The sequence below is a fragment of the Ambystoma mexicanum genome, chromosome 1p (genome assembly GCF_040938575.1).
Source record: "Ambystoma mexicanum isolate Mex_15411 chromosome 1p, UKY_AmexF1_1, whole genome shotgun sequence".
NCBI lineage: Eukaryota > Metazoa > Chordata > Amphibia > Caudata > Ambystomatidae > Ambystoma > Ambystoma mexicanum.
In genome coordinates, this window is record NC_090921.1 from 1,194,210,682 (window position 1) to 1,194,225,604 (window position 14,923).

Here is a 14,923-nt window from a genome sequence, read left to right on the forward strand (position 1 = left end):
CCTGGCAGATTTCAGCTCAGGGGGATCAATTCCTGATTGACAAGAGTCATTGACAGCCGCAATAAGGGCTTCCAGTAAATCAGGTGCAATCTTTTTTATGATCTCCATAGGGATGGCATCAGCCAGGGAGGATGATTACATTTTTTGAAGAGCCATTAATCCTTCACTCTCTGTAAAAAGAGGGAAAGTCGACCAGTTGGCAGAATTTTCAAAAGGAGTGACAGGTGGCATTTTACAAATATTAGCGGCTGATACCGCTAAACATTTGGCAATGTTGGTCCGGATGACCTCTATTTTATTAATAAAAACGAGAGAAAGTTTGTCACATAGTTTTTGGGTAGGTTTAACTCTAGAAGTAAGGGTTTCTGATGAAGCCAGCGATTTAACAATGGAGAACAACATTTTGGGTTGACATAGTGCTGTTTCGATCTTATGGGAAAAGAAAGCTTCTTTGGCAGTTTTAATGTCTGCCAGATAGGTAAAAAGGCAGGCTCTATAGGATTCTCTAAGTTGGGGGTCGTAGGATTTACGCCATTTGTGCTCAATCTGTCTCAGTTTCAGATGGGCAGCTTTAAGTAGCTTGAGAACCAGGGTTGAGATGGCAATCTACACCCTTGTACCAGTTTCAGAGGGGCAAAGTCATGTGCTGCTTCTTAAAATATCTGAGACAGAGATAGCAGAGATAGAGGCCGAAGGGAGCCACACTTAGATATTATCTGGGCGCTAATATCTTTAGTATCAACCGAGCGCCATGAGCGCTTCAGCATTTTTGGTGGCAAGATCTAAGGCGGAGGACTAAGAGACTTGAAGACACAGTTTATTAGATAGTGGTCAGACCATACCACTGGTTCTATGGTATTAAGGCTCAACAGAGATTCTTTTGAGAAGATCAAGTCAATGGTATTACCTAATATATGGGTAGAGCCTTGAACCAGTTGATGGAGTTCAAGGTCAGATAGACTATCAAACAAAGAACTCAACTCAACAGTTCTAGGGGAGTTAAAACATAAGTTAAGATCTCCCAGCACTATTAGATTGGTATAGTGCAGACACATATCCACTAGTAAATCTAAGAGGGATTCCCCAAATCTTCCCACAGAACCAGGGCGACAGTAGATAAGCAAGAAATGACAGATACACATCTGAAAAAAAGAGCTTCCATGTTCAGATCATGAGGGCAAGGAAGTTGCGCGATGTTATATTCTGCACAATATATGACTGCCACTCCACCACCATGCTGTGGGGGAGGGCGGTCAAGATGAATAATGTGATATTCCGGCGGCAGTGTCCCCCAGTGTTCTGCTCTGTCCCCTTTTTATTTGTACCTCTGACTCTTGATGAACATTCTTCAGGTAGTGGGTGTGACAGGTTTTAATTACAACACCACCCAAATCCTGGTAGACCTTAAGCAGAATGACAATGTCATTTCAGAAAAATAAAGAAATTGTCTGAAGATAGTGAAGGTGGTCTGGATGTACAGACACCTTTAAAAATAAATCCAGACAAAAACAAAATACTGTGAAGCAAGAGACCAAGTAGAATACCTAGTCACAAAGCCGCTCTCTACGTTACCCAACCTGGGTTGTGGTTTTTCAAAATTACTAACAGTTCAGCTTTAAAGTCAAAAATATACTTCACATTTCAAAAAGATAAACGAGAAGTTCTGTTGTTTTTCAAAATAGTTTATATCAAAAAAATGATCTAAAAAAATGAGTGGTCACTAATATTTTCTTAGTGAGGAAGAGTTTGCCACAATTAATTAATCAATCAGACCAAATTTGCCAATGCATTTCGGAAATAAATTTCCTTCATCAGGGCCAGTCTAAAAATGATACATACATATTCATGAACAAAGGAAACAGTTCAAAACGGTGCATAATTGCATATTGGTGTCATACATCATCGTGGTAAAGTTAAAAACATACCATTCAGTTGAGGATGTAGTAGTAGATGAGTAAGAAAGAGCAGAAAAAAGAAAAAATGGAAATAGCCAATGAGTCACTATTGTATATAGGTAACTATCAGTTAAATGAAAAAGAAAAAGAGCAAGTTACCTGTGACAGGTAGGTAGACTGTTGGGTTTGGCGAACTAAGGTGTAGCAGCCATGTGGTGACCGAATCGAACTGCCTGACAGGAATCAGCGCAGTAAAGTAGCCTGCAATGCGATTGCTGGAAACAGAAGAAACCCGTTGTTGAAAGCGGTTCTCATCCGTAATCATGATTATTTAAAAGGTGAGGGAAGTCTTACCGTACCTAGGGCGGGAGCGGAGCTGTTCTCCCATAGCCGGCATGAAGCAGACTGCCGTTGTCGCATCGGAGTGTTGCCGAGGCAACGCTTCCTAAATATGACACGTGACCGCATCGCGGCCCGAAGGGCACGCGGGCGATAACAGATGCTGCAATCAGGCCGATGGGCTTGAAAGAAATGAATCTCAACATTTATCAGACCTCACGAGGATGAATGAGGAATTGTAGAGTGGTCAAATAATGAAAAAAGAGTATAGTAGAAATGGAAGAAATACTGGTGCAAGAAGGCTGTACTGACAGAGTAAAATGACAAATGAAAAAATGAAAAAAAGACAGGTAAAGAGTAATGCTAGTGACAATAAACTCTGCTGTCATTGGTGTCACCCTAGGGCGGCACCTTGGGTCCTAGACACAGGGTCCAGGATGTGCAGCGATGGAGTAAGGAGGTAAATAGAATAAGAAATGCTATCTATATTGCACAACAGTATGCATACCTTCAGTAATTGGTATCATCGAGTGACGGCACCTTTGGTACCAGACTAAGAGTCCAGGAATTATAGTGGAGCTTATACAAAGTTCACAATATATTGGCACTGATAACACTGTATAAAGTGTTATCTAGGAACATACCAATCATGACAGTAGGAATAACGCAAGATCATAGAAAACAGTGATAATTGATTTCCTCATTAAGTCCATTGGGCGCTAAGCTGCCCAGTTTGTCTATCCAGAAAGTCCCTCTGCGGTTAAGCCGCTGGCCCAAATCTTCATGTGTATAGTTTTTCGTTAGTACTTCCAAAATGACAAATCTAATCTTTGTCACATTATAAACATGTTCAGCCCAATGGCGTGCTACAGCCGAGTTGGTGTTTGCATTCCAAATGCAGGACCAATGTTCATTCCATCGTGTCTTGGCCGTTCTTGTGGATTGACCTACATAACATTTTCCACATGGGAATTTGATGCCATAGATAATGTTGGTGCTGTCGCAGGTTCCAAATGTTTTAAGAGTAATCTTCTTCCCTGTTCTTGGATGATTAATGATATTGCCCTTAATGATTGAATTACAATTGATGCAATGGAGACAAGGACATGTTCTAGTTCGTTGAGTCATTGGTTCCTTAAGGGGTGGTCTTGTTTGAACCAATTCATCTCTGAGATTCCTACTCCATTGATAGGCAAACATCAGTGATTCACTGAACAGATTTTGTACCCTGATATCGTTTTTAAAGATCCCCCAGTGTTTTTTGATGGTTTTCTTGATCTTACTGCTTTGAATGGAGAAATTGGATACATATACTGGTGACTTCAATTCTCCTTTGCTATTAGGGTTTTGAGTAGACAGTAGGGTCTCACGTGACAAGGTGCTAACTCTTACAGATGTTGTGTCGCGTTCATCTTGCTTGTAACCGTGTGCTAGACATTTTTCTTTCATCTCCAATTGTTGTGCTATGCAGTCCTCTGGGTCACTTACAATCTTTTTGACTCGTAGCAATTGGCTATATGGGAGGTTTCTGAGTAAACTGGGTTGGTGGAAGCTGAGGCGGTGTAGAAGGTTATTGCGGTCAGTTGATTTGCGAAATAGAGAAGTACTGTAGCCAGTTATTTGTTTTTTGACAAGGACATCCAGGAAAGTAATAGTGTCATACGAGGTCTCTCTCATGAACTGGATGCGCTGATCGATGTTATTGAGGTATTCATAAAAGACATCAAAGAATGCTCTAGTGCCTCTCCACACTCCAAAAATATCATCAATGTAGCGTGTCCATAGACGAATATCCTTGTTCCATTCTTGTTTATTCAATACATTGTACGTCTCAAACTTGTACATAAAACAGTTGGCATATGTGGGTGCCATGGTGGCCCCCATCGATGTCCTTGATGTTTGTAAATAGAACTGGTTGCGGTATTGAAAGTAAGAATTCTCTGCAATGAACTGTAAAAGAGCTAGTATGAATTCCTTCTGTTCACGGATTTCAGATGTTTGTAATAATAGCCATTCAACTGATTCAATCCCCAAGTCAAAACAAAATACTGGTCATAAATGAAAAAATCAATACATGGACTGCTTGTTGGCCTGACTCATATGTCCATTGCCCTGCACCTAATTCAAAAGTTAAGAACCTGGGAGTTATTCTGGATAGTAAGATTACACTGAAGACACAGATATCAGCGGTAAAAAGATCATGTTACTACACTCTGATGAGAATAAAGAAACTTCTCCCATATCTGTCTTTTCCACACCAGGTTCTGGTTATGAACTCTGGTTATTTCTGGTCTTGACTTCAGTAACACTATCTACCTAGCTCTACCAGAATAAATGATATCCCGATTGCAGTGAGTACAGAATGCTGCTGCCAGATTTGTACTGAAATACAAGAGATTTGAACATATCACTCTAGCACTGCGTTCCTTCCACTGGTTACCGGTGTTGGGAAGGAGATGGTCCTATCCCACCCCCTCGCCTGTCCCACGGTGGATAAATCACGTGTAGGCCAAGGGGGAAGAGACACCAATCCCCAAGGCAAGTTCCCATATCATACCACATAGAGATGCAGACAAAAAACATAGCTCACACCCCCCAAGATCAGATGCCATTTTGTATTAAACCAGATGCCATATTTTTACAAGGCCTGAAAAATCATCCTTTAGTGAAATTCCGCTCTCCCATCCCTGGCATTTCGCACAGAGAGCCCAAGACATCACCACCCCTTGCCAGCTATATGCAAGCCTTGTTCTCATGGAAGTCCAGCCATTTATTGTTGCAATTGTTTAGTATCGTTTCTGCAGAATGTGCTCTCTGCAGAGAGTAAGGCCGAAGCAGGCCCCAGCACAAGCACCCATCCATCTCCACTACACTGCCCATGCCCTCTCGATCCCCACCGTGCCAGGCCAGGGCCCACCAGTCCCGACCCTCCACTCTCTTTCATGTTGACCCCACTTTATCTGCACCCTCTTTCATGTTGATACACATCTGACCCCCCTCGCACTGACCATTCCAGAACACCCACCATAGACTTAATCCTGTGCGGCAATATGTTCCCCCTAAAAGCAACACACGTCGGCTTATATCATGAGGCACCAGGAAAGGAAGATTGTAGATCAAACCACTGGGGTGGGAACCTGAGTGCGGGAACTGTACTATCAAAGGGTACTGAATGTGTAGCTCGGAATGCCCATATATTATTCCCTCCTTCCTAAGCACCCCCATTCATGTGATGATCAAGTATTGACCAGTATTTGTGATTTGGTAGTTCCTGTTATTTAGCTTAGATAGTTAACACTTGCTGCCCTGACCTTCACCGCAAAGATGAGCCCAGCTGAGCATGTGCACCATGATCGACTGAAAAGCAGCAACCAATGGAGCCCATGCATCAGAGGGTAGGTTTCCAGCACATTTAGATACATATTCAACGTTAGACTAAGGGTCAGATCAGGTAGGATGTAAACATATTTGGATACATATACAGCGCTATATTGTGTGGCACGTCATGTGTTGGATAGGTTAGGATACAAGACAAATCAGGCAGGTTGCCAATAGGACAGTTTCACGAATGCGAAATTTGGAAAAGAAATGACAGGGCAGATGTATGGCAAGGCAGGTGGGAGGGATTGCAACGAACAACAGGGGCAGCGATGGAGAGAAGTTGGACAGGTGCAGACCAGTAAAGCTTCACACCACGAGGTGGGGGGCTATGCCGGCCATACCGGGTAAGGTCTGAGTTAGTCAATAAGATGTCGGCATAGGCAAAGGCTGCCCATACAATCGAGTTGTGGGTAGTTATTGTGCATCTGGATCAAGGACCAACCCAAGGTAGGCACAGGGTGTTCATATAATATACACAGTGAGTGCTGGAAACTTGCAACTGTGGTTATGATCAAGAGGATGGTAACATGTACATGGGCACATATCTTAGTGCAGAGGTGCCTGCTGGGCTGCTTGCCAGGCCCGGATATGTACAAATAAGCTTCAGCCTTTCCCAGCATCCTTCCCCGGCCGAAGATGTATATATTTTATATACATATCATATGCAAGGCAGGTCAATGTAATCAAAACATCTATGTGTGCTATCTTCTAATGACTATGTTAGTGATGGTCCATGCACTCCATTACTCCTATTGTTACTTCTTGTGTTGATAGTGTTGTTCAATGTTAAGAAAAATGCTGCCCCCTTGCCTCCTTCTCCCTTGTCCTTAATAACTCTTTCTTCCACCCTTCCTCCCTCCCTCCCTCCGTGCCTCCCTCTCTCCCTCTGTCGTTCGTTCGTTCCTTCCTTCCTGGTTGTGGTTGTGAGCTGTCTATGGCTCATTTTACAGAATTAACTATGTATTTATTGCATAGAGCTATGGTATGATGCTGTATAGTATGGGCAGCATGTGTAATGTTTTGGGTGTTCTGAAAATTCTAATAAAAGTGATTGCAAAAAAATAAAGATAATTAGAATAAAAAAAAAAAAACAGATTTTGGCCCCTAAAACAGGAAGGGCCTAATTACACGTCTGGCAGTAACCGTACCAGTAAAACTGGCAGGTTCCCACCGGACCCCTAATGAATTACCGGCGTCTGACTTCCCATTGCCACCGGGCTATAACGAGTCCAGCGGCCGAGAAGTCAGGCACCGGTAATTGTGTAATTCCTCATTCCCATTGAGTCCACGAGGACTCAATGGGAATGAGGAACACAGAAGAACAGGCACCGTTAATAACAGTGCCAGTGCTTCAGTGAAACTCCGTGGGCAGGTGACGCTCCGCCCGCCAAGTCTGACCCTTGCGGGCGGGCCGGCACCCGCACGTAGAGCCATAGCGTGCCAGTCCGGAAATACCGGCACCGTTGCTTCCCGACTGGCACACTCATAATGAGGCCCGAAGTCAGTTATGCTCAATAAGCAAGGCTAAAGCTGGTAAATGTGTGCCAAGAGCAGGTAAGAAATGGGCATACAATGATCATGACACTCGACAACAGTCTTCACATTACTTCGCTATACACCTTGCTCTCTGTACCTAGACACAGCGCCACAGACACAAGGCACTGATTATGCCTAACACGGCAAAGACAGTTGTCTGCATTTGTTGTGGGTATACTTGCTTAGATGAAAATTGGATAGCATTTCAGTGATGAACTGTCAATGAGGGTGGGACTACACTGATATGCAATATATGTTTCTCCTCTGTTAAGGCACAGTGAGCCTTAGGGCCTGATTCATGGAATTATTTGCATGTAAAATAGGGTACATCAGCACCAAACTGGATGCAAATCTGCATTCATTGATTCATGGAATCAAATGCACTGGACCTTTCCAGGACTTGTGTGGAGTTCACGCAGTCTCAGCACGTCTGAGTAGGGGGCGGAACACAGAAAATGGGGAAGAACGTGCGAAAATATGGGCGTTCCGAAGGACGGCCTGCAGGCAGTCCCTCGCATGCCCACAATTGCGCAGCATGAGATGTATTCATGGATTGGAGCAGACAACCTCTTGGCAGGTAAATGGCCATGCAAGTCCTTCATACTATGCGCCACCCGAAGGCAGGTGTAAGTACACTTGCACATTGGTGTCGCCCCACGGAGGTGGGTTTGCATGTCATATTTTGGGGTGCGTGTATGCAATCGGTAGTTCCGATCCAACTTAGATGTGTGCGTACGTAGTGTGTCGGGGTGCAGGAAGGGTTTACGGGGGTTCACATGCAGATTTTTCAAGTTTTAACCAAGTTATGAATTTTCATACGCATGTTGTCGGGTGCCGGCATCAGTTACGGGGGACCCTGCGTAGGGTCCCAGAGATGCAGGCCTGCTTGCGAGGGTCCCCACGCACTGTTTAAAGGTTGTGTGTGTTCACGCCTGGGGGTGCATGCAAAAGTAGCTAGCTATTCTAGCTGTTCTTGCTTTGCCTGGGGGTGTGTCGGGGGCGTTCCAGGCGCGACTTGCGAATACGGATACTTTGCGCAGTTAATTCCATGAATACGCAGGGCATGATTTTTTATCTGCGCATTTGCTCGTGCCGGGTCCTGCTCAGCGCGCAGTCTCTCTAGAATTTCTGCACACATTTCCGTGAATCGCCCCTTACTCTCGCCACCATTAACAACATAACATAGAATGGGATATTTGGTCTTGTTATTTTTCAATACAGGAGCTTACGGTTTTTGGGAAATAAATCTAAGCTGTCACTGGCCCACAATTCTGCATGCGAACACTTCTAAAGATATATTTAAATGCGAACACTGTTTTTATCCCGGGCACTTCTCTATGTAACTCGGTATCATGGTGGGAAGAAGTGGCCTTCAACATCACCTGCAGGAGTCTCCCTTACCTGAACGTCTCCTTTATGTGCTTCTGAGATGGAAATCCGATGCCCATATGCACGTACCTCCACCAGGTGTGTCCAGGAGACGACATTCGATGTTCTACGTACGTTCTCAACTTCCACACTGAACTCTGCAAGTGGTCCCACGCGGCCGCAGGACTTGGTGAGTGTGTATCTGCAGATGCCTTGATACAGGTAGGTGAGGCCATCATAGGTGTGGTAATGCGGGTCACCCCAGACCTGGCAGGTGCCATTGGGCGCTGGGCGACACTTCCTGACTGCATCTTCCACGCTGCATTTTTCATAGGTGCCACAGGCGTGTTCCTCGCATGCCATGGCACTGGATGCCTCCCTGCAGCTGCACTTCCTGCTGCAGTGATCCTCCAGCAAGACGTCATCACCCAGCCTGTAATAGTGCCCTTCCAGGGTGCAGCCGCACGACTCGAGTGGCACACAGGCACCTCCGCTGAGGACGAGGCTAGGGTTGCAAACACAGCTCTCCTTGCACGGCTGGGCACAGGCATTCGGGGCATTAGGGTCTAGGCAGCTGGCAGGGCAGGCAGTATCACACAGTGCATAGCTGCTGTTTACTGGACATGTGAGCCCTGCAATGAGAAAAGCGTGTACAATTAAAACACGTCTGAAAGGGATGCTGCAGTTAAAAAGCACTTGGCTTATAATGGGGACATCATATGTTTTTGGTAGGTAGAACAGCACAGACCAGATTATCCTCGTATTAAATGCATGTTGGTGCTAAGAGAAGACTCATGTGCTCAGACATTAAAGGATAGTTCCGGGACTTTTTTTTTATTGTTCCTATGGTTCGGCCATGTGTTTTTAAGCATAAATCGGTAGATCGTAGAAAACTTTCCTATGGACCTTACCCGACTTTTCGTCCATTAACGCACTCGAAAACATCCGCCATTTTATGATAATCCTCTCACTTGCCGCATCGCCCTGGCTCACCTGCTTTTGCGGCACTAAATCAAATCCCCCGCCCCTGAAACAGACTTGATCAAAACATTCATATTCCCCGCCTCTATCCGTGACGTGACTGAGCTGCGTAGGCAAACGCGCCCAGGCGTCTTCTACGCGACTCCACACAGAACCAGGAAATCAACACAGATGAGCTCAAACAACACATCGCGCCACAATTGGGAATATAAAACTGTACTTTTAAATTAAACCGCAAGATTGTAAATTTGGTAAAGTACATTTATTTGACATCAAATGTTTTGAGAATATTCAGCGATTAGCATTTTTATTTGCTCACGTTCCAAAAAGTTCGTTTCGAGGCACACAATGTTCCTTTGCTGTACACAGGGTCTTAGATCATCTCACAATACAGCGCCACAATTCGGAATATGAAACAGTGGTTTAAAAGCAAACGGCAAGATTGTACATTTGGCAAAGTACATTTATTTGACATCAAATGTTTTGAGAATATTCAGCGATTTGCATTTTTAGTTGCTCTCGATCCAAAATATTTCATCTTGAGGCAAGCGATGTTCGTGTGCAGTAGACAGGGTGTTGGTTTACGATAAAATAAGCTCTTCGGTCGCACTGATAATCGCATGGCTATTCCAACAACGAGGCACTAGGGCACCACAACGGTCTGTATGTTGCATCTAGCCGTTAGTACCGCGTAAGGGCATACTTGTACTTGGCGATCGTCCCACAAAATGGTCAGGGTGCTAACGTTGTTCACGCGGAGAAGCAACTGGCGGTTGAAAAACCCATCCGCCGGTGTCTGGTACTCGTGACACAGACAATAATGGACGATGTATCTATTTGAAAAACATAAAAAAAGGAAATTAGTCTCACCATCAGATCTTTATTAAAATTATTCATTTTATATATTAGGTCTGGAAATTATTTCATAGCTAGGACAGTGCAACTGGGTTTTCTACGTCAAGGGGGGCTGTAGGATACTGAGACAGTCCCCCAGTGCAGGGGTTGACAGGGAGTGCAGGTGGAGAGTGGAAGGGCCCAGGACCGAGGTCGCAGACAGTGGACAAGTTAGATAGTGCGCGGTACAAAACAATATGCCACATAGAATGAACAAGTACAACTTAACCCGTCTTTAAAGCTACTGTATAGTAATTAAATTGCGGTATAAACTCATCTAAAGAGTTACTTACATTATATTTGCATTTTCCATTGTGTCTGTGCGTAGGGCAGCCCCGAAATACCACTCCTTCTATGCCGACGTTTTATTTCTTCTAATGAACGAACATGAAATGGCTTTCGTTTCTGAAATTATATTCATTATCGTTTCTTACGTGGTCCCGGCCTGTCAAGGTCAAATAACAATAGAACCTTATACTGAGTCGTGGGCCATTCTGGCACCCGAGAAAAAATCAAAGCAGCTGACCTTCACTTTGAACGAACACACATTCCTAGTTAGCTACATTCAGTGTAAGGCCGTCTTACAGGACTTGAAATTTACACTCCATCTTTGCATTTTGTCTGCTTGCTTTGCTGCCCCACAGAACCATAAATACGGAGACATTCTATATTTTTGGAAAAATAATTTATATTACTGTTTGGTTTAATTTAATGCGCAAATGAACAAGGTTGGATATATAAACATATTCAATGGGCCTGCGACATGAGGAGACTCGAGAGAACAGACAATCAAATTACAATCATTTAAACCGTGATGTGTATTTCTCAATGAGCTCTTCTTTAGGTGGACATGGAACAGAGGCAATGTTGGGTGGCAATGCAGTTGTCACCTGCACAGGTTCGTTCACAACTCCATTTATGTGCCTATCTAGGACGTCAACAATAAGTCTCTCAATAAACTCATATTGCATATCCTCAAACACTGGTTTGATCACCCATTGTTTACTTCTTTTAGTGAAGGCCTTATTGTAGCGAAGCGTCCCTAAAGTTCCGGTCGTCCTACTTTGTTGACGGCCAACATTATGGTTATGTGCCAAGACCGCTAGAAGACTCCGATTTATCATGCCCTCCATGCCAAAATGCAATCGTTTTGGCCTGTACTTTAGGCACATATTGTGGAACACCTCCAAATCTCCTGTGTGGCAGAATTCCGTGAGTCCCCTCAAAGCTTTTGTTATAGTTTTATCAAATACAATCTTTTCAATGGCTTTGTGAGTGGGTGATGAAGGAATCAACCACTTCTTCTTCCGTGCCTCCTCTGTGGACAAATGGCCATGTTCACAATTGTGGAAATGTTGGTTCGTGTTCCAGCTGTGCACGTTTGTACAGTGTAGCATTACTGACCGCCATTTTTCCAGTAGAATTTCCAACGACCCTCCACATGTTTTTGAGCTCCACCAAAGATGGTTGCTGATTGACTTGGACCACTGTGAAATACCTTGCATATCTTTTTTTTTACCTGCAGCCGACAATTTTTTATTGATTGTTTTTGCAAGATGCCAAACGTCAAATTGGTGATTTATATTTTTGTACTCTTCTCTCATTGTCTTGGCAATTGAAACGTGTCTGTCCGTGGCTATCAGGTCGATCACCATTCCCCGCGATTGTAGTTCTTGCAATGATGCTACAAAGCCAACTTTCTCCATGGCCACTGAGGATGTACTTTGTGACACCTGCACAACCACCGAACTCACAATTTTCTTACTTTCCATGTCCTGAAAGTGGTAGGTGCAGTACTTGGCTGAAAATCCTGGGCTGTCGCACTGTCCATCACCGGCTAGCCTGAACCGTTTGCCCGCGAATGTACTATCAATAGACATTTTTTCCATTCTCCAAGCTTCGCTAATGGCTGGAAATAGATAATCGGTTTGGTATTTGTAGAACTGAGTTTTCGCAATGAAACGGATTCCCACAAACTGAAAGAAAGACTCTAATTTTTTAAAACTTGAACCACTAAAAAGTGCAGCCGCTGCACAAAGCAGATTGCCTGCTGGCAGTTGTCCCAGCGTGGGTTGTGCAGACCATGAGAAAGGATGATATTTTGTACAGGTGGCATGTATTTTAAGGTTAGTGCCTCGAATTGCACGAGTCACATTAATCAATGGCTCCCCACATACTTCCCCACCTACCGAATGCCCACATTTCAACCGAATAATAATATCAATCAAACAACTATCGAATACAATGAGTTTGGCCTTTTTCCTTATACTGTCACTCTGCATCCCAGCTGGTTCGGCCTGTAACGTTGAGGACATGTCACTCACATGAAAGGTAGAATCTCTGATATCGTCTTCCGCTATGTTCAGTGATATTGAAGGTGTTTCATTGTAGCCCACTTCATTCTCTTCCATTGCAACATCTGTTCCTTCTCCGGCAATGGGTGAATAGGACAATTTCTTCAACTTTCTCGCGGTCTTAGTTTTTGCGGGTGTGGATTCTGTGAATTTATCTCCAACTGCATCCGAACTACCAGGAGGACATTCACTATCAATGGCTGGTGGTGGTATAGCTCCGCTGTCAATCACTTCATATTCTTCCCATTGGCACGATGCATCTCCAGTCTCAAGTCCCTGCCAAAAGGTTTGACAAGCAACATCTCTCGTTCGCTTCACTGTCTGTGTAGATCTAGTTCGTACACCCACTCGCAACTAGAGGACAGATTGGAAAAGGGATGTTCAGTTTAAACACAACTTACAGTATTGAACTATTAACAGTGAAAAACAACATAATATAGTGACCAGGACACTAACCTTCTTTTGCTTTCTTTTCTTTGAAACTTTCTTGCCTCGAACTTCAACATTAGGACGCTGTTGCTCCGACTCGTGTGTGCATGTCTCCACTTCCTCTTGCGCTGCAACGACTACATTTTCATGATAAGCACATCCATCACGCACTAACGCTCCATCGACTCCCTGAAACATAGAACTTTCATTAGTATGTATAATAATATCGAAAACACAAAATGTACTTGGGGACCAATACCCACGTACATCTCAATAGCAAAACACGAATGAACGCTTTGTGTAGAACATTCAAACGACAATTATTCACGCATTGTTGATCTAGTTAGATGGAACTGTCAAGATCCATACCTCGGGCTCCTCATAGACTTCCATTGATGATATTATTGAAGATGATGCTTCAGTGACTCCCTGAAACACAGTAATTGCATTAGTATGGTTTTCTATTTTGATAAAAAGAACAGAAACTTTGTGCAGGCGTGAACGGCTCATCTAAATAGACCTGCACAAATGATCAGTTGTCTAAAATAAATAATGGATATGTAAATATGATTCGATTTGCTTGATCGTTGGAAGTGTCACCACCCAGAGATCTGCATCAACTACTAGGGGTGATGTTATTGTAGAAGAAGCTCCGTCATCTCCCTGAAACATAGTACTTGCGTTAATAAAGAAGGAAGTATAGCGGATGTAATCACGTCATATGATTTCGCTTGATCGAACTGTCAGTATCCATACCTCGAAATGCATAAGAACATCAAGGGATGATGTAACTGCGGTGCACACTTCTGCAAGCTGTTGCGCCGACCCGTAACTGCATGCTCCCCCTTCTTCTTGGACTAATGCTCCATCGACTCCCTGAAACATAGGACTTTCATTAGTAATGAACACAAAATTGAAAAAAGAAGACACATAGGAGGGCGACGGAACTGTCCTGAAACGTACCTCGAGCATCTGAGTGACATCAACGGTAGTCGTCAATACGCTGGACTCCTCAGCATCTCCCTGAAAGACAGTACTTGCATTATTTTGGATAACAATAATTATAACTGAAAACAAAGACTAGAGGACGAGTACAAGGGTGTACCATTAGGTAACATAATTACACGATAAATTAAAACTATTGATTTACATGCCTAAAACAAGTCAGTGGCAGAATAGCCAAGTAAGATTACCCGATAGGCGCTTGAAGTGGCTGATGACTGCAATAACGACACGGATGGAGAATCTTCCGCCTTCATATTGAGTGGATACATAAATGGGAAATTATTGTTAGCTAATGCTACACACTACCGCAAGGCCAAGAGATAAATACGTAAACTTGACTCACCAGTGTAGGGATGTGGACGAATAGAGTGGGAATAGCGGTTGAGAGCAATTTTCGCCTCGCTCGCGGTGTGTTCTTCTTTATTAGCAATGATGTGGAGTACATGTCAGAGGTAAAGTGCCTGCTGCAGATGCGGTATCGATCACCCCTCTTGTCCGCAAAGACCTCTAGGGCTCTACTTTCAAGCTCAGACGGTGGATATCCGCAATATCGGACCCATTCTCTTATCTGATCTATTGTCTTAGGGAAAACATGCATTATAGTACCTTCAGATTTATTATGGGTCTTCGAAGGGCAACCGCCAATGGAACAGGCAGGCATTGTGGAAAGTTCTGAAAAGTAAAGATCAACAATTCTCTATGAATACCAATGTAAACTCAGAACATGTGACTAGTTCCTTG

General features: G+C 43.8%; 1 protein-coding gene across 2 annotated transcripts in view; it reads right to left on the minus strand.

The window, feature by feature from the left end:
- Positions 1-14,923, minus strand: part of LOC138451498 (alpha-tectorin-like) — a 1,155,342-nt gene that overhangs the window by 378,357 nt on the left and 762,062 nt on the right. For both annotated transcript variants that reach the window (XM_069604914.1, XM_069604913.1), the window contains one exon: positions 8,553-9,151. In XM_069604914.1, the coding sequence (XP_069461015.1) occupies positions 8,553-9,151 (599 nt within the window). The remainder of the gene's footprint in view (positions 1-8,552; positions 9,152-14,923) is intronic.